This window comes from Archocentrus centrarchus, chromosome 15, assembly GCF_007364275.1.
Source record: "Archocentrus centrarchus isolate MPI-CPG fArcCen1 chromosome 15, fArcCen1, whole genome shotgun sequence".
NCBI classification, from domain to species: Eukaryota; Metazoa; Chordata; class Actinopteri; order Cichliformes; family Cichlidae; genus Archocentrus; species Archocentrus centrarchus.
The window spans coordinates 13,182,297-13,200,772 of record NC_044360.1 but is presented as its reverse complement, the minus strand read 5'-3'; the positions used below and the strand labels follow the sequence as shown (position 1 = coordinate 13,200,772).

Below are 18,476 nucleotides of genomic sequence, written 5' to 3'. Positions count from 1 at the left end.
GCACTCACCCGTCCCGCCTGTAATGAAAAACTCTCATTACTCGCCTCCACCCAACAGGTATACAGGCCGTTAGGACAATTACTGGGCAATGCCACTGACCTTGTTGTCAGAGAGAGTCACACAAACACAGAGGCTAACTGAAAGGAGGCCTGGCTGGTGGTAGCATCCGCAGGCGCACAGCGTACACAGCAGAGTTGGCAAAAAAAAAAAAACAGGTGAAGCTTTATGCCTGTTAAGGAAAATTGTAGCGAAATGATCGGCAATGGGACACATTCGCGCCAATGGCCTGGGAACGTGTGTAGCAGGAGTAAATGCTTTAAGATAACACCCACAAAATTATTAAAACTAGTGCTCAAACTGGAAGTTTGGTTTGTTATATTAACCACAAGATGCGGTGACAGGATTACAAATAACGCAAGTGGAAGTTAAGAAGTGAACACAGAATGTAAGTTCTTAAGGTGAGCTACATTACATATAAAGAAAACCTACACGCTGTCAAGTACATCCCCAGGAAATCACTGTGCACTCATAGAGAACAGCATTGCTTTTCTTTATAACGCGATACTATTTAAACTTCCAGTTTACCTTTGTACCCTTCTCTGTCCCAGTATGAATAGTCACCAGTTACGCTTCTCTAAATGGTTGATTTTTGCCCAGGGTTTCGAAAGATCTGGGGAAGACAGTGTATTTTTACCGTGACATGGATTAATTCACAAAAAGACCTGAACTTAAACATTCCTATATTTACTGGTGAATTTAAAAGCATCATAAGAAATGCACTGAAAGTGACCTAGATTTTTTTTGTTAAATACAAACATTAAGGTTATTTGTCAGAAACACTGGAATACAGAAACAAAGAAGAGTTTTCAACCTTTTTTTAACTTTTTTTCTGCCTGCAAATGAGTTACCACATGATGATCCTCTACAACCACACTAACAGCTGTGTGAGGCTGCATTTAGAAGCACAACGGAAACGGAGAATTTTATTAAATGCCAACATAAAAATGCTAAAAATACTCACAGTGACAATCCTAACATAATGATATTTAGTATCACATCCAATTTTCATGTTCATAGTTTCTTCTTGTTAGCTTCCTTACTTAAGCTATTTTGCATCTTTCTCTTCATTGTTCCACTGTCTCCCCCTCTGAACATTTGTGCCAAAGCATGCAAGACCATGACTACATTCTTCAGTAATGTTTCTGTATCTTAAAAAGTTTTGGCATCTGGCACAGAGGATATACTGGCTGCTTAAAGGTTAACCAGACACTTGCTGATCCTTTGTTTGAATCCCATTTTACAGGAGTTTTTGGGAGACTGCGGAGTTTAGAGAAAACAATAGACACTACAGTCTGTGAGTTAAACTGGAGCTCATAATGTTGCTCCTGCCATTTAGACAAATTATCTGATGTTTAGCAGACTGGGGGCAGCCTCCCTGTGAAGTGATGACTTTACTGACCCTGGAGGGGGGCCTTGGTTGGAAGTGTGTCTCTTTGGCTCCCTGCTGTGTTGAACAGGGAATTCTCCTCCTCTTTGAAGTCTCCTTCTGGCCCGTACAGACTCAGAGCTGAACCAGCTGCTGTTCCCGGTCTCTGAAGTCTACCTGAGGGCCTCTTTGTCCTCGAGGCTCGTCCCTTTTGTCCCACACAAACAGATGTCCAGCCACTGGGCTTTCACGTAGGAAGTTGTAAACCTCCAGTGTGCAGTGGGCTCCATTCATATGGAGGGACTACAGTGATGGCCGTGCAAGGTGCCATACACATGTAAATGCTGACATGCAGACACCCTGTAGTGGTGGCTTTAACAAATGTTTGACTATGTAACTACAGACCATGCCAGTCCACCAGACTATGACAGGAAAGTAATAAAACTCCCATGTAACACAGTAATCATCTTGAACTGTGTAAGCAGCACAGGAAACCGTGTAGGGGGGCCTTTAACAGTGCGCAAACATGTGGAGATCCCCCATGTCACTGAGCAAGAAAGTAAGTAATTTTTTAAATTATATAGCACCTTTGTGTTAAGAGCTACTTTACAACAGAATGAAGAACAAAGACATTACCTATCATTACAGCACTGCTAGCCAGAACTATAGAGATATTGCTTGTCTGCCTTCTGTCTCATACTCACAACAGGACCTCACAGGCTTGGATAGTAAAAATGACATTTTTATTACATAAGCACATTTGTACCACAACACTTTAGTATATTTCTAGTAAAACATGAGAAATACAAGGGATTAACTCAAACTAAAATATTAAGAATAATTTCATCAGTCTTGGGTTAAAATAAGTTTCAGACAAGCCCTTCGGTGCAGTTTGAGTTACTAGATTAGCCTCTCAGTATCCAAAATAACTGTCTGTTTCCCATCAGCCTTTATCTGTATTGGACACCTGCTGAGAATATTGATCCAATGCTGGTTTCACCATTTTAGCCATCAGCAGACATCAAGCTCCAAACAACCTTGTGTCACTTTTTATTGAAAACTAATTGCAAGCACTATGGAGCCGATTGATTGAGAATATAAATCGATTACATGAGGTGAGAAAACAATCAGATGCATTTAAACTATGTCTGCATTTTGGCTTTGATTGCAGCACATACAGTACCTGAAACCTGTCTTCATTTAATGTTATCTATTAAGTAAACAAATTTTACTGTACCTTATCATTTCTGGCATTATCTTCTGCCACTAAAATGTATAGAATACCTTGCAGCCCACATATAAAGGAGTCTTAAAAATACTGGAGATAGCACTAAAACTAATTTCATGAAAGATAAACGGGAAAAGGCACCCTTAATATCAGAAGACATCTGCCATTATGAATAGGCAAAAATTCTGGAGGGAAGGGTTTAACTGCCATTAGAGCTGCATTTTTGCATCCTATTAAGTCAAATCTAAAGTGTCAGAAGTGACGGTATTGTCAAAATATTTGTGAATAATAATTGTCAGTGTACTCCTAAATATTTAGTCAGCTCCTAACTATAATGACTACTTTATAAACCTGCAAAAACAGCCATTAGTTTATAGGCAAGCTCTGAAAACCCCTGGTTTCTGCTAAAATATAGTTTTTCTGTTGCCACATACACGAAAGTCCCCTTCCTAGTAACGCCTAAAAAAAAGGGGTCCAATTTGGGAAGACAGGGCGATCTCTGATATGGATCAAGTGCCATCTGTGCACAATTTACTTTCAGGTCGTGAATTACTGAATTTAATGATATGGGTGATTATCGGCGAATACTTTGAGCCCATTAGGGGGTCGTGTGAAACACTAATAGTGTTTGTGTCACGTGTCTGGTTTGGAGACGAGGGGGGGATAGATGCTTTAAAGACCGCGCTCCGGTCACCTCAGTCACGCTGCGAGACTGACTGACAGAAGCAGAGGAGTGAACACAACTCTCCGAGGGATCACCGCCACACACCCGGACTGATGAAGTCTGAAAGGAAGGAGCAGACTAAGATCTGAGAATTTCCTCTTCAGACGCGTAATTAAGCACATCAGTCGCTTCTATCGTCACGAGTCTTTCTGCATAAAGGATGCCTCAACTCAAGGAGTGACAATGACATCCAGTCATAAGATTTCCTTTTCTATAGTTGACATATTGGATCCGAACAAATTCAACAGTAAGAGAGTGAACGAACTTTCCATCATCAAGGAGAAGTTGTTGCCAGCGCCAAATGCAGAGAGAACAACTTTGGAGTCGGACAGTACCGCAGGCGGAGACTCCAAAGTAGAGCGCGCAGAAGCAGGTAGAGAAAACATAATTTAAAAAAAAAAAATTATTTTGTTAGACAAAATATGGTTTGGCTCTGACGTTTTCATAAATATATTGTTTTACATTTATGTTTGCATCTGTAAAAAAAAAAAAAAAAAAACACCCATAAACGTGCGTATTTATATCTAAATGCCTAAATGAGACATCTAAAAACAATCAAATTAGAGCGTATGAAAAACTGAAATATTTGAAATACTTACAATAAAGTTTTATTTTCTCTGAGTCAAGACCGAATCCCAGAAAATGTGGCTGCTATCTCTCAGATTTATTGTCATCACTATATGACCTTCCCTTAATTTCCAAGGCTGCGTTTCCTTTCAAGGAAGCCACAAAGGCTTGCTCCCAGAGCCCCAGTGTGTGATTGGCATTGGGACAGGCAGGCTAGATAATTGTTTAAATCGTCCCATTGAGGATGCCTCTGCGCGCTTTGATCGATATCCCATTACTGCATCCTGCATATCTCCCTCCAGCACCTTGCAGGTACAAACTTCACACCCCATCCATGTCTGATCCTAAATATCGTTCGATTAAAACTTCCCTTTAAATAGATGACATTTATCGATCCACCCGCAAATATGAAACTCCATTAGCACGTCATGGCTGAGGTGGCGAAGCTGGATTTAGACGGGATTTCTTTCCGCAACATGACATTTGAAGGCTCTGTGTGATTTATAAATTATTTAAGGATTAGTGACCAAATCTTCCCCTCCTCAGAATCTATGCTTTGTTCCGCTCCAGCGACCCCAGGATCCTAATCAAACGCTTTACAGATGTCAACTTTAGGCCTTCTATGTTTGGTAAACTGCAGTTCACAGTGAACAAAGAGAAAATTTATTCCACAAGGAACCTACATTTCCCAGTCAGGTGACACGTCTGTCCCGCCAGGAACTGTCTTTCAGCACTGCTAAATGCATGCCTTGACGTTTGGTCCCATTGTTCAAATAACAGACACACTTATATGTCACCGTTTTTCTCGAAAAAAAAAACACCGCTCAGTCTTGTAAATCATCCCAAATAATAAGTCAGCTAAGCGCCATAGCTCAGATTACCTCTCTTTCTTTCCCAATTGACACCAATCAATTTAAGACCAACTCAATTTTTTTGACGAAAATAAATAATATTTAAAAATATTTAATTCCTAGCTGGCTTTGCTGGGGCAACTTGCAAGATGTGAGCTGACTTTTATTTTATTTTATTTTATTATTATTTTTTTTCACCACAGGAGAAGAGGCAGGAGATGGAAAATCTACACTCTCCAGGAATTCCGAAGTTGTTGCTGACCCCCTTCTGCTCTCCCCACCGTCGGATACAGAGCCCTGTCTGACCAGGCAGCAGGACAATGGAGACGGGGAGTCAGCGGTCACCTTGCAGGACCACACAACGCATAAGCGGCGGCGCCCGGATCAGGCCTGTGCCAAACCACGGCGCGCCAGAACAGCGTTCACTTACGAACAGCTCGTGGCCCTGGAAAACAAGTTCCGCGCAACTCGGTACTTGTCTGTGTGTGAGAGACTAAACCTGGCCTTGTCACTGAGTCTGACCGAAACCCAGGTGAAAATCTGGTTCCAGAACCGGAGGACCAAGTGGAAAAAACAGAACCCCGGGGCGGACAGCACCTTACAGCCCGGCTCCAACTCCCTTGTTAATGTCAGTCCCAATCCAGCCTCGTGTGGGTCGAGCTCCGCCAGCTTCCACCAGACTTTCTCCAACTTCACCTCTGGCAACGTGATCTTCCACGCGGCCGGTGGCGTTCCGCTTTCATCCACTGGAGGGCTCCTGCATCCCTTCATGTCCAGCGGATTCGTCCAGCCGACTTACTTTAATCCACATTTATAAAACCAGGACTGACATGGTGCCGCTAGTTATACTTGGAGAAAATTCATTTTTAACACTTTGGGACAAAATGACTGCTCAAACTCACTCACGTGATTTGGAGTTTAAAATGATTGATGCCCTATAACGCTCTTAGTATGATTATATTCAGCCATATTTCACAGTACAAGCTCAAATAAGTGACCCATAACTTCTGAGCCCAACAATAATTTAAGCAGTTAAAGTGTTCCTTAGTTCTGTCAAGACTGCACTAATAGTTTGTGATTGTATCTGTTTACCCAGCCAACAACAGTGTAATTGACGGCTCACTTTCCGTATCAGCATACTTGTCTTACATCTGAACCTGTGGCATATATAGGTTTAACTGTTTCTACCTCTCAAAGGCTTGCACATCTTCTTCTCTTGCCATTTGTACAAAATTATTAGTGTAACTTATAATAAAAATCATAAAATGTGTGTGTGTGTGTGTGTATCCTGTATAAGCACTGAAAAGAAAATAAAACTGCAAACTCTACGAAGCAATTTTAAAGGCCCAATAAGCTGTGGCAGTGATTGTATTAAGAGTTAATTAATAAACGACTTAAATATCAAATATCAGTATACTGGATAACAGTTCCCACGTTTGCTATGTCTTTGGGTTTAAACTATGTTTTTATAGTTCTGTACATGTAAAAACAAACAAAAAAATATATTTTGGATCACACAACATTGCTTTTGTGGTTCGAACAATAATTTGATAAATTTGTTATTTTCTCATATAATACCAGTTACTAGTGGCTGACATTTAGGTTTTAACTTTGTTTCAGTCTGTTTTCTCTTCAAAATAAAAAACGATCTAAAAATGGCAAAAATGTTCAATTAAAAGAAAAAAATATATAACAATAAACCCTAACCTTTCATGCAAATCAAGAAAAATTGTTCATTTTTAATTTTAAAAATTAGTTTCAGAACTCTCAAAAATAAATCTTTGTGTATTTTGAATTTAGGTTTGCTGTTTTGTGTCCAAAAATAGTAAAAATTGTGAAATTTCACTATTTTGGTGGGGGGAAAAAATCATTCTAAAATCCAGAAAAGCAAAGTTTGACAGGAATAATGGACATTTTCTACTGTTTTTACAATAAAAAGAGTTAGAAAATAAGGCTTGTTAGTCAAAGATAAACATCGTGTTACATTGTGTTATATGAACTTGAAAATTGGGCTGTCTTATTGTTAAAAAAAAAACTTCCTCCAGCAAAGTATTTGCTATGTCATTTTAGCTTGTTCTCAAAGTCATTAGGAAGACACACATAATGGATGATTTAATCAGCTGCCTTCTGGAAAAGGCAAGACACATATGACTTATAAATCATTATTAAGACTAATCATCTCAGGCCCATTGCTCACTAACATGCACTAGCTGCAGAAATGTAACTTATAAAGTGGGAAATCAATTATTTATTTAAAAGGGTGTCATGCTGGATGCGTACTTTTCACAACACAAAACTTGCAGTTCGTGTCTACAAAACATTAGTTAATAATTTCTCAGCTGGAGATTCACTGATTTATCAAAAGAACTCCGTCCTCAGATTTCAATTTCCGATGACAGTGGATGATATTTATATTTATCTGCTGTGTCACGTGATGGAGATTTGAAGGACTTGAAAACAAACATGGGGGAATAAATGACAAGATGACAAAACTAGATAAAGAAGAAAGAACTGGTATTATCAAATGGCCAAATAATTTTTTTAAAACATTAATATGGGCCCAGAATTTCACATTCGATATTATAATAAGCTATCAGTAAGTCCATTAATTCCAACTTACACCTTACCTACTGCACCTTATAACTTTTTTCCCATATGAAAAAATATAATCTCTTAATAGATTTTACTTTGGCAGTTTAACTCAAGAAAACTCAAAATGTCAAAACATTTGTAATTAACTGAGTTATTTACTTTATCCCAGCATTTGTTAATCTAACCTTCACTTACACACTATGACCACACAGTGTCACCATTTCATTTCTCTTTTCATATTTTGAGTTTATGCAGGGCTGACTCGAGTGAAGCAGCTGTACTGATTGGAATTTATTTTGATATAAGAAATCAGAATGCATTAGATATTATTCACAAGTTAATATATTGTGCATTTCCTTTTAAACCATACTTGTTTATGTGTATTTATTTTTGTTGCCAGTCTTACTTTATGCATTTTTAATTTCTTTAAGTCCCTTTCCTGGAGAAATAAAGATGTGATGCTTTTACTCTTTTCTGCTTTGGTAATAATAAATATGAAGAGAAAGAAGGGAATAATCCATGGAGTTTTCCTGTGCGTGTCATTTGCATTTAGAATACAGTACAATAATTTAACCAGATGTAAGTATGGACCTCCTGCTGATTCAGCATCCTTTTGGTATAACCGGTGTATGATTGCTGGGGATATGCTGTTTTCTTCATCTTTGCTTCATCCATTTCTTTCTCTAAGCATGCATGCGTGACTGATGTAAAGTATCACCCACTGTGCTGAGACAAGCCAGCCAGCAGAACACAACAGCTTTAGGTAGCAAGGATCATCAATTTAGTCCTTTAGCAAAGGTCTAGGAGCTTCAAACCCACTGTTGAGTCAGTGTCATTAGCTGACAAGTGTGCATTGTGCTTTTACTTCTTTGATCTACAATACCCAAGCTGACTAAGAGGCTTGTACTTATATCTGCAGATGTGCTCGTGCTGCTGGAGGAAGAGCGGACTATGGCTGGTAGGCAATTTTCTCCTGACATCAGTTTGACGTTTACAGGTCTGACAAGCATCCCTCAGTTAGATGGGATTTGCTTCCTTCTGTCAAAACATGGACAATGTCAACCTGTCGCTGACTTGCTGGTACTGGCGTGGTTGCACTTATTGTTTTTTTGCTTTTGTTTTTTGTCTCCTAGGTTTTTTTTTTTAAAGCCCCACTCTGACACCTTGAAAATATGTGTACACACACAAATATAAAAAACTAATCAGGTATTCTTTAAAGTATTTTTTCTGTTCCGACTGGTGCATATGAATGTCCCTCCTTTGGTTCAGTGATATTTTTCATTTCAACAATGCCTGGCATGTAGCTGAAGAATTTGACAGTTTTGATCAATATTCCGGGAAAACCAGCATAAGGAACTCATCCTATATTTGAGCTTGAGGCAACTGTTATGTAGCAATGTGATGAATAATTTTGCAAGATATTTAGGGGTCATTTAGGCCTGGGTGAAGAGGAAGCTTGTTTAAAATTCATGTTGGAGAATGTGCTGGGACAAGGTCAGATGTTAATAGTAATAGTGTTTTTGAGCTTGCATGTGTGTAGTGTTATGGGGGGAAAAAATTTCCATCTTCAACCCCCATTCCCTGCACTTATCTTTTGCAAAGAAATGAGTAGGAGGCTTGAATAAATAAAACAGAGCTGAAGATTTCCTGGTGTGCTATCTTCAGCTGTGTCAGCCCACTGGGACTGACATCCTTTCCACAGAGGTTCACCGGTCAGACAGGAAGAACGGATGGTGGGGTCAGGAGAGTGAAAGGAGATATAGGGAGAAATAAAAAACACATGAAGAAAATTATGAGAACATTTCACCGATTGGTTCTAATAAATTACAAAAAAACCAGACATTGAAATATTTATCTTTATATTTGATTCATGCCTACACACTCATAATATACATTATTTAGAAGTTGCTCCTAGACTCAGCTACAAGAAAATATACTCTCTCATTGCATCCTGGAAAATACGTGTTAATAACTAAAACATTTAAACCAGTTATAACAAGGACATAACTTATAATATCTTATTAAAGGCTCTACAATATTCATTATCGTCACTAACTTTGCCATATCAAGTGTAGCTTTGTGCTGAAGATGCTCATAGCTAGAAAGACTTCTCACTAAGAATTTCCTTTTTTGACATGCAATCTGCAATGGAATCCATGTGTAACAAAAATATTCCTTGGAAGTAGTAAAGCAGCATCAGGCAGGAAAAATGCTTTAAAGCGGGGAACGGAGGGTGTAAGCACCTTTGCATCGAAGGTGAACAATTTTTTTTTTTTCTCGACTTTGGAGACGGGGTCCAAAATTTGACACACTTTCCACTTTGTAGCTGTATCCAGGGTTTTTTAACTGCAAATCGAAGTCTTCCTCAGCAGATGGATTTCACTTGGTTGTCATGGAAACAGCTCTTTTGTCATCACGACCTTGACAATAACAACTGAGCAAACTCTATATGCCAACAAGCAACATTACGAAAGCTCGTAGGTGGACCTTAACAAAAGTTTCTCTTTTAAAACAACGAAAACCTTTAAGCAGCTCGACATTGTGAATTCCCATAATTAATTGAGCAGCCTAACCATCCAGCTTTCAATTTTCTGAGCAGCGTCTAAGGCGGTAATACGAGTAAAAATGGCAGCAAGTTGGCGTAAAAGCGAGAATGGCAGCAGTTCTGATATTTGCACCTCCATACGCCATGTTACTGCAGCATATTTAAAACTCAGCTTCTTTTTTCATTTTCCTGTGAGCACAGTATGTGGGTTGGTCCTACTTTTGGATAGTTTTTGGAACGGATGATTTCATTCTTCTAGATGCTCCAGAATATTGTGGACAAGACTGTTCAACACATAATTTGTAAATGAAAATATTACTCGGAGCTCTTTAGCTTTAATATCTGATCAGCGGGCCTACTTAAAGATTAAACTTCCCCAAATCATTGTATGGCACTCCTGAAGACAGCCCCAGGTTTTACAATTACAGCTTAACTGCAGCCACATATTATATCTGACCGGCTTCACATAATATAGATGTGTATTCCTGCCAACAGCAGAATCACATTCTTTTTATGCCTGTAAATCTGTCTTACTGTGTGTAATATGGTGGGTCAGGAAAAGGACTGCATGAAAGCAAAAGCTAGTTGTAGAAAGTGCAGGCATCCTGCTTTTACTTGAATTGTCAGAGTTTTGCTTGACATCTCTCTTAGATGCTTTGTATTTCAGCTGCATTCACCAGCCCAGCAGGGGCCCCAGCTGCTGCAGGAGGAGATAAAACAAATTTCCCCAGTACCAAGCTGCAGTCAGCTGGCAGGAGGAGCCAAGTTGTAAATGTCTTGTAATCAGCTGTAGAAAATGAAAGTCAGGTTGAGGTTTAAAGGGTGGTGGATCCTCTGAGGTTAAGGGCTTAACTGTTTGGAAATTCAGACATGGGCTTTACTGTAGCACTTTAGCGCTGGGTCAGTTCAATGACAAACCGTGGAACTCATAAAAACATAATTAGCACCATTACCAAGACCTGCTGAACAACCTTGAATATTTTTTTTTTTTTGACATAGCATAAAGCATATTTACATTATGAATGTGACACCAGCTGTTAAACTCTTTCGACACCCTTGAAGCTAAAACACAAATTACACCAAGTTCGGACAGTTGTGCTTGAAAAGTAAATGAATGCCAAATGCTTGACAAACCAAATACTCCATCCTGCTTGCCTGCAGTCTGTCATCATTTTAGCTGTCTTCTCCAGCTGTTACTAGTCATTAGGAAAAAATGTAATGAAAAGAAATGTCCAAGTACAAGTAAGTATTCTCCTTTCTGTATTCATAATTAAAGGAGAGTTTCCATTTGGTGTAACAGATTCTTTTTTCCCTTTTTTTTTAAACTTTATTTTGTGCTTGGATTTGCCTGAGGGAGTAAAGCATGTGTGAAAGTCAATATTTTTGTCTCATTCAGTCTGGCATTGCCCTGCCTTATTGATTTCTTCCACTGTGATGAACAACGTGGTTTTGATAAAGCAATTTCTTTAAAGAAGTGAAAAAAAAAAAGTTTCCTGTGAGAGTCAGAAAATTCAAAGTGGCAACACCATTAAAGGAGCCCGAGTGAGCTACAGGAAGTGCAATTGTGATTTAGAGTGAGACTTCAGGACTAATCTAGGTTCAGTGGCGCTATCTGGACAACTTCCCAGCTGGGGTTTTGCTCAAGACAGTTCTGAAATGGCACGCCAGTGTGTGAGGGATGTCTTCAATAAATCTCCTGCAGGCAATCCTGGTCCATCTCTTTTCTTCCTTTACAAGTCATTTCAACTGCGTGCATTTTAAATTTTGCACACAGGCCAACGCTGACATTCTGATGCGATTGCAAGACCACTGGCACAGGAGATGAGCCGTGAATGAACAGAGATTTTTCCAAAGAAAAAGGTTTATGATTCAGTTGAATGTAAAATGAGGAGGGGATTCCAGACTTTTGAAACAACTTGAACTTAAAGCTATGTGCCTCCCATCATCCTGCTTTGAGAAGGCTGGAAATATTGTCTTTACACTGGGCCATTGGGGAAAAGAAAATAAACCTACGGTCTTACTGTATTAACATGGATAATTATTAGCTAAAGCTTTTGGTTACGGAAGCTTGTTTCCACCATTGGAAAAAGCTTTTTTTGCCATCCACGAGTCAAAATTTCAGTTTATTATGTCAGAACTGAATAATGAAATTCTTGAAAGTAATTCCAATCTTTGTTTAATCCTCTCTTCACCTCTCCTTCTCCCAAACAGAGAAGCTCTACCAAACGTGTTGTTTCATTGATCTGATGCATGCAAAGGTCAGCCGAGCTAATAACACAGAGGAGGACAGAGTGCTGTTAATTACAGTCTGTCTCAAAGTCAGAGACCACAGTGCTGGAAGAGAGCTTGGCCTTCCTCGCGCATTTGTTCTCACACATCATACCATCATTAGAGGCCATTATCTCTCAGTGGCTGCCGGGTGAAATTCTCATGAAATCTGTTTCTGCTGTTAAATTTGGAGCTGATATGCGAAAGTCTCCCTGCTTCTCACCTTCAGATTCCGCAAAGCACAATTTCAAAAACCGAATCTTCTGTTTACTGATAAAATCCTGTGCTGGATAGTAAACATTTCAAGGTGACTGACATGCAAATATTTGATTCAGAATTGTAATACTGGGTGGAAGCATTACGCAGAGAAGCTTGCAGCTTTTAATGAGCTTCGCTTCCCTTCAAGGGTCTCCAATAGCAGTATAAAATAACTTCCTTACCTTGTAAAAAGACTGCAGTCCTTTGAAGAATATATAAACTTTCCAGAGACAGAGAAAGCTCACACATCCGTACTGTGTGTTTGTGGTGCAATTTGATAGATTCAGTAATTCAATAGCTTTCTCCTTTAAAGCAATTAAAGCCTGGAATATACTTCCTAAGAATCTGAAAATGTGTATGGATTTCCATATCTTCTCTTGTGATCTGAAAAAGTGGATTGTGAGTACTCAGTCTTGTGAGCATTAAACTGTCTTGTGTTATATGGAACTATATTTATAGTTGATTAATATTTTTAATATTTGTCTTGTTTATCTTTAAGTTTCTTTGTATGTGGGCATGTGCATATACTTGGGTAATATGAGTATGTGTATCTGTGATCTGCTGACTGATCTAATCTGTGTTTCATTCTATTCTATTCTATTCTATTCTATTCTATTCTATTCTATTCTATTCTATTCTATTCTATTCTATTCTATTCTATCTAATGTTTTTATTTATCTACCCAGGGACTGCAGATGGAAATTAGCTGATGGCTAAATGTGGTACAAAGCATCATTTCCATTTATGTCATTAATGTTTTTTGTACATGGTCCCTGAAAGAAATAAACTTAGTAAGAAATAAACTTAGTAATGTATTCAAGTATCCAAATGTACTTACTCTACTCTTGATGATTGGTTTTAAATATTAATGGAGAAGGACTTAATGTAAGAAAGTTATAGTAAACATAAAGTGCTTCACATATCAATAATGATATGGAATTACAAATGAGGAGTTCCAAGAGTTGCAGATGCAAAAGCCTCGAAAAAAAAAAAGCATTTCGAAAAATAAGAGCTCACAATATCATAGAAACACTCTTGTGCATAGTGTGCAATAATCAAATGCATCTAACCAGATAGTGAGTGCTCAGTTTTTGACGCCAGTTATCAGCAAAGGTCACAAAGTCCACAGCACCACCAATCAAAAGATGCAATCATGTGACAAACAGGTCAAGTTTATCAGTTTGTTCAGACTGTTATGATGTTGGTTGCTAACCTCATGCATTCCTTGTTATCTTTACTTACTTGACCTGACATAACTCTGTTTTCATTTTTTTATATATAATTATTTTTAATACACCATCATTTTATATTAATTTTATATTGTGATCCTTTATTTAGATTTTTATTTTGAGCACAGTGAATGGTGTAGTTAATGTGTAGTATTAATGTCTTCTGTTTATTGATCATTCTGTTCTTCATCGTCTTCTTTCAGCCACTCCCTTTTAGGAGTCACTGCTGTCTCCATCACAACTTATCCCAAATATCCTCTTCTATCATAACAATTTGCATGCCCTCTTTCCCTATATCCATGAACTTTGCTCTTTTCCTCCCACCTGGCAGCTCCACATTTGACAACTTTGGTTCAATATATTCACTAACCCTCCTCTGCACATGTTCAAACCATCAGCCTTGCCTCTCTAACTTTGTCTCTAAAACCTCCTATTCTCTTTTTGCTTAGTAGTAAAGTGTCATTTCAGGTGATTGTATGTGGTTGTACCGTGTGGTTATTGCTGATCAGTTTGTTCAGTGTTTCATTTTGAATTCTGCATTATTCATTTGTACTTTTTCCAGTATTATTTTAGTAATTTTGAAATCTATGTCTTGTTCATAGAGGTAGACGAGGTGTACAAGGACATATTGGGTTTTGCTGCAAAAGACAATAAAATTTGTCAAAACCAATTAATTGTTCTTGAAAATAACTCATTTCAATGAGTGACTAATAACTTTTTCAATGCAATTAATCTGAACTTTCCAAACCTGAGCACAGGACCCTTAAAAAAAAAAGAAAAGAAAAAAAGCTTCATTAAAAAAAAAAAAAATTCAAACAGACTTCAAGGTTTTTGCAACTGAACTCTAAAAATGTGTAAAATTCTGAACAAATTAAAATAACAGAAACAAAGGAAGCAAAGAGTGCTGGTTCAAACATACACGTAATTATAATATATTCTCATTAGCAACTGCTTGGCAAGTTATTGAACAGAAATATCACACACTGTATCCACCCAAGTCCAGTTCACTCTCTTCTGTCTTTTGAAATGTTAAATGATCAAGCTATCTGTCATTAATTTGCAAAGGGCAGTGAACAGCTGATTTTGGTTTTAGAGGTTTTCTGGTCATAAAAAGCTGCCTGTTATGGTTAAAAATGGAGCTATGGGAATGAGCAAGAAAAGCAAAGTTGTTGCTATGCTAAGCTGAAAATCATCAGTTTCTACATTTCCATGGCAATCTACTAAATAGCAAGATATTCAAGTCTGGCCCCAAAATAGCACCTCACTCGTCATATGGCTAATAATTTTTGAGACTATTTATGAACATGTACCAAGACCAATAACCATTTTAATGCTGTGTTTGAATACAAATAATCAACAGTGAGCTCATCCGATCCATTCAAACTGATCAAAAAGGATTCATTTACTGCAGGAAATTTAACTTCTTGACTCCATTCATACACACAGCTTGTGCATCTCAATGAGATGCGAATAAATCACAATCAATTTAACAGGAATTAACAGCAATTAGACTCACCATCTCATGCATATGGATTCATTTGAAAGGGGAGGCAGTTTATTCAAATGAGACATTATCTTCATATAGCAGCGTCAGTCTCCCAGGGCAGGCTCTTGCACTTGTCAGAAATGAACTATTTTACCTCTTTAAAGTTGCAAGCGGTGGGAGTTCCAAAGATGAACATCATGGCAGCCCTCAACATTTCATTTCATCCCTCCCGGTATTTTCCCCCTGTTTATTCCCTGCAAGAAACAGATGTCATGAAAAATGGTGAGGGAATTGGCTCATGACAAAAGAGCTGGTTTCCTTCCTCTAAAGGGGAGGAAATGTATCAGTGACTTGAGAAATTCCTATTTTGTCAGATTTATAATTCACTGAAAAGATTTCCTAATCAAAACCCACCTCCCCACCAGCTCTGTGAAATTCATCTACTGATAAAAGCCAATAGGGAGATTTTAAATTTTTGGACATGTTGTTTGGTTGTGTCTTTGTGGCTCTGTGGTAACAGCTGTAGCCAGAGTCACTGGGTTTTCAGGTTGTAAAACCTTTTTTTTTAAAAACCTCGAGGGAATTGTTTGAAATTTTGCAGAAAGGTTCACTTTGCCTGAAGGATAAACTATTAAGGTTTTGATGGACAAAGGTCACAGGTCAATCTCACTGTGGCCCCACCAAACACAGTTTTAAAACATAACTAAAAAAATCAAGTGCTAATTATGATATAAATTTGTTAAGTAACTTGACAGTTTGTTCCATATACAGTCACCGGCCACCTTGTTAGGTGCATGTGTTTAATTGCATATTAATGTAAATATCTAATCAGCTAATCACATGGCAGCAGCTCAATGCTTTTAGGTCATGAAGACATGATGACCTACTGAAGTACAAACTGAGCATCAGAATGGGGAAGAAATGTGATCCAAGTGGCTTTGAATGTGGCATGTTTGTTAGTGCCAGATGGGCTGGTCTGAGTATCTGAGAAACTACTGATCTACTGGGACTTTCTCCACACAACTACCTCTAAGGTTACAGAGAATGGTCTGCAACTATGTGATGCTATCAGTATGGACAAAAATCTCTGGGGAATCTTTCCAGCACCTTGTTGAATCTTTGCAACTAAGAATTAAGGCCATTTTGAAGGCAAAAGAAGATCCAACCCACTTCTAGCACTACAGTACCTAATAAGGGTGTCCAGTGAGTGTATACAACTGCAAGTTCTCAAAGGTTAATGCAATATAAATGTTTTTCAACCCCTTAAATTCAAGTTGAAAGTTTGCAAGGGCATATTATTCAGATACCAATGAGTGAAACGTGGTTTGATGCAAAGCAAAAAATAGCAAAATTGTGTCAGTGTCCAAAACATAAAAATATACACCTGTGCAAGAAGATAAGAGAATCAAAGAACAGTGCTTGCTTCTTAACCAGTTGTTATGTACCAGCATTGACACACACACACACACACACACACACACACACACACACACACACACACACACACACACACACACACACACACACACACACACACACACACTGATTGTGAATCATGCTGAAAAGGGAAGAACACAAAAGCTATGCTGTGTTTTTAGTAAGGAACACAGCAGTAATCACAGCTCCAAATGTGGCTACTTAGCATGCAGCACCTTTGGCACAGGCGTTCATCATTCATGCCTGTTCTTACGAGGGTGGGCTGAAAAGTTAATTGGCTGATCATGATGCAGTCGTCAAACTTGACCAAATGTGTTTTATTTTTTGACATAGTCTCCCCTTTGGTCAACACACTTCTTCCATTGGTGTTGCAGCACTTCAATACCTGTGGTATAGAAGCTCTCATCCTGACCCTCAAAAAAGTCCTCAACAGCAGAGATTACCTCATCATCGGTCCGACACTGTTTCCCAGCCAAGTGTTTTTTCATGTTGGGGAACAGAAAATAGTTGGATAGTGCCAAATCAGGAGAATATGGAGGGTGATCAGCCAGCTAAAGCCACAGTCGTGCACACTGTGCACGAACATTGTCGTGGTGAAATAGGACCCCCTTCGTCAGTTTTCCAGGCCGTTTTGCAGCTGCCTCAGCAAGTTGGCATAGTATTCTCTATTGATAGTATGGCCTTTTTGAAGGTAGTCAATGAACACAATGCCCTTTGCATCCCAGAAGACTGAGACCATCACCTTCCCTGCCAATGACACCACCATGGCCTTCTTTGGTGGGGGAGAAGATGGGTGTTTCCACTGCATGGACTGCCATTTGGTCTCTGGCTCAAAATGGGGAACCCAACATTCATCTTGGGTGAGAGAACATTCAAGAAAACCGTGTGGATTTGCTTCAAAAAGTGCCAAGTTTGCCTGCAACGTGACCAGCCTAGTCCGCTTTTGATCAGGTGTCAAAAGTCATGGCACCCACCGAGCGCTTGGAAACCTTTGACATGCCAAGATCGTTCCACAGAATGTTCTCAACTTGTTCACGGGAGATGCCTACAGCATTAGCTATCTGATTAACAGTTAAGCATCAGTCATCCATCACCATGTGGCGAACACAGTCAATGTTTTCTTGGGTGGTGGCTGTGGCAGGATGTCCGGACCTTGGATCATCTTCAAGGCTCTCCCTACCCCTCTTGAATTCAGCTGCCTGCTTTTGCACAGTTGATAAAGCTGGAGCATCATCCCCTAATGTAGCAACCATGTCAGCATAAATGTCCTTGGGGGGCTAACCCCTTTTCTGCAGATATTTGATAACACCACTGTGCCAAATTTTATCCATTTTCACAAAATGTCTCTTGTACTACTTTTCCAAGTCCTCAATTCTGTATCCAATGTGGGTTTATCTGGAAAGAAAACATGCCATTAGCATCAGTAAAGGTTGAATTTAAGGCATGCCAAATTTAATTACTGTATGATAACTCCTTCTTAGTCAGCCTATGAACTTTTCAATTAAGTTCACTTTAGTTTCACTTGTGTTTTTTATCATTACACTCACTGACTCATGCTCACACAGAATGAGTCATGACACCTAATGAAGAAAAAAAAAATTGTTTGTTTGTTTAAAAGAACATCATTTAAAGATTAGCAGTAGTGCATTGCCACATGTATGACAGTTTTTCTGGTTTGCCCAGCTCTTTCACAACCCTGAAATGTCCCTGTAATGAAGGCCCTCTTCATTACTTATCTAGCCAGTATAACACACATGGGTAATTTTAACATTTGTGAATACCCTCACACAGAGAGGTTGTGACGGTTTTCAGTTGTCTAGGTTTGACATATTTTATTATTTGTTTTGTAGGGTTTTTTGTTGTTG

At 38.7% G+C, this 18,476-nt stretch overlaps 1 protein-coding gene across 1 annotated transcript; it reads left to right on the top strand.

Moving 5' to 3' along the window:
* The first annotated feature begins 3,376 nt into the window (after nt 1-3,376).
* Nucleotides 3,377-5,613, top strand: nkx1.2la (NK1 transcription factor related 2-like,a). Its single transcript, XM_030748736.1, has 2 exons — nt 3,377-3,751; nt 5,003-5,613. Exons 1-2 carry the CDS (start codon nt 3,562-3,564, stop codon nt 5,611-5,613), a joined length of 801 nt encoding a protein of 266 aa, XP_030604596.1. The 5' UTR covers nt 3,377-3,561.
* The last annotated feature ends 12,863 nt before the right edge of the window (nt 5,614-18,476 follow it).

What these genes read in the sequence shown, in the direction of transcription:
- nkx1.2la (XM_030748736.1), top strand. Translation starts at nt 3,562, where the DNA reads ATGACATCCAGTCATAAGATTTCCTTTTCTATAGTTGACATATTGGAT. An exon ending in AGTAGAGCGCGCAGAAGCAG is followed by an intron (nt 3,752 to 5,002) that starts GTAGAGAAAACA and finishes TCACCACAGGAG; the next exon opens with AAGAGGCAGGAGATGGAAAA.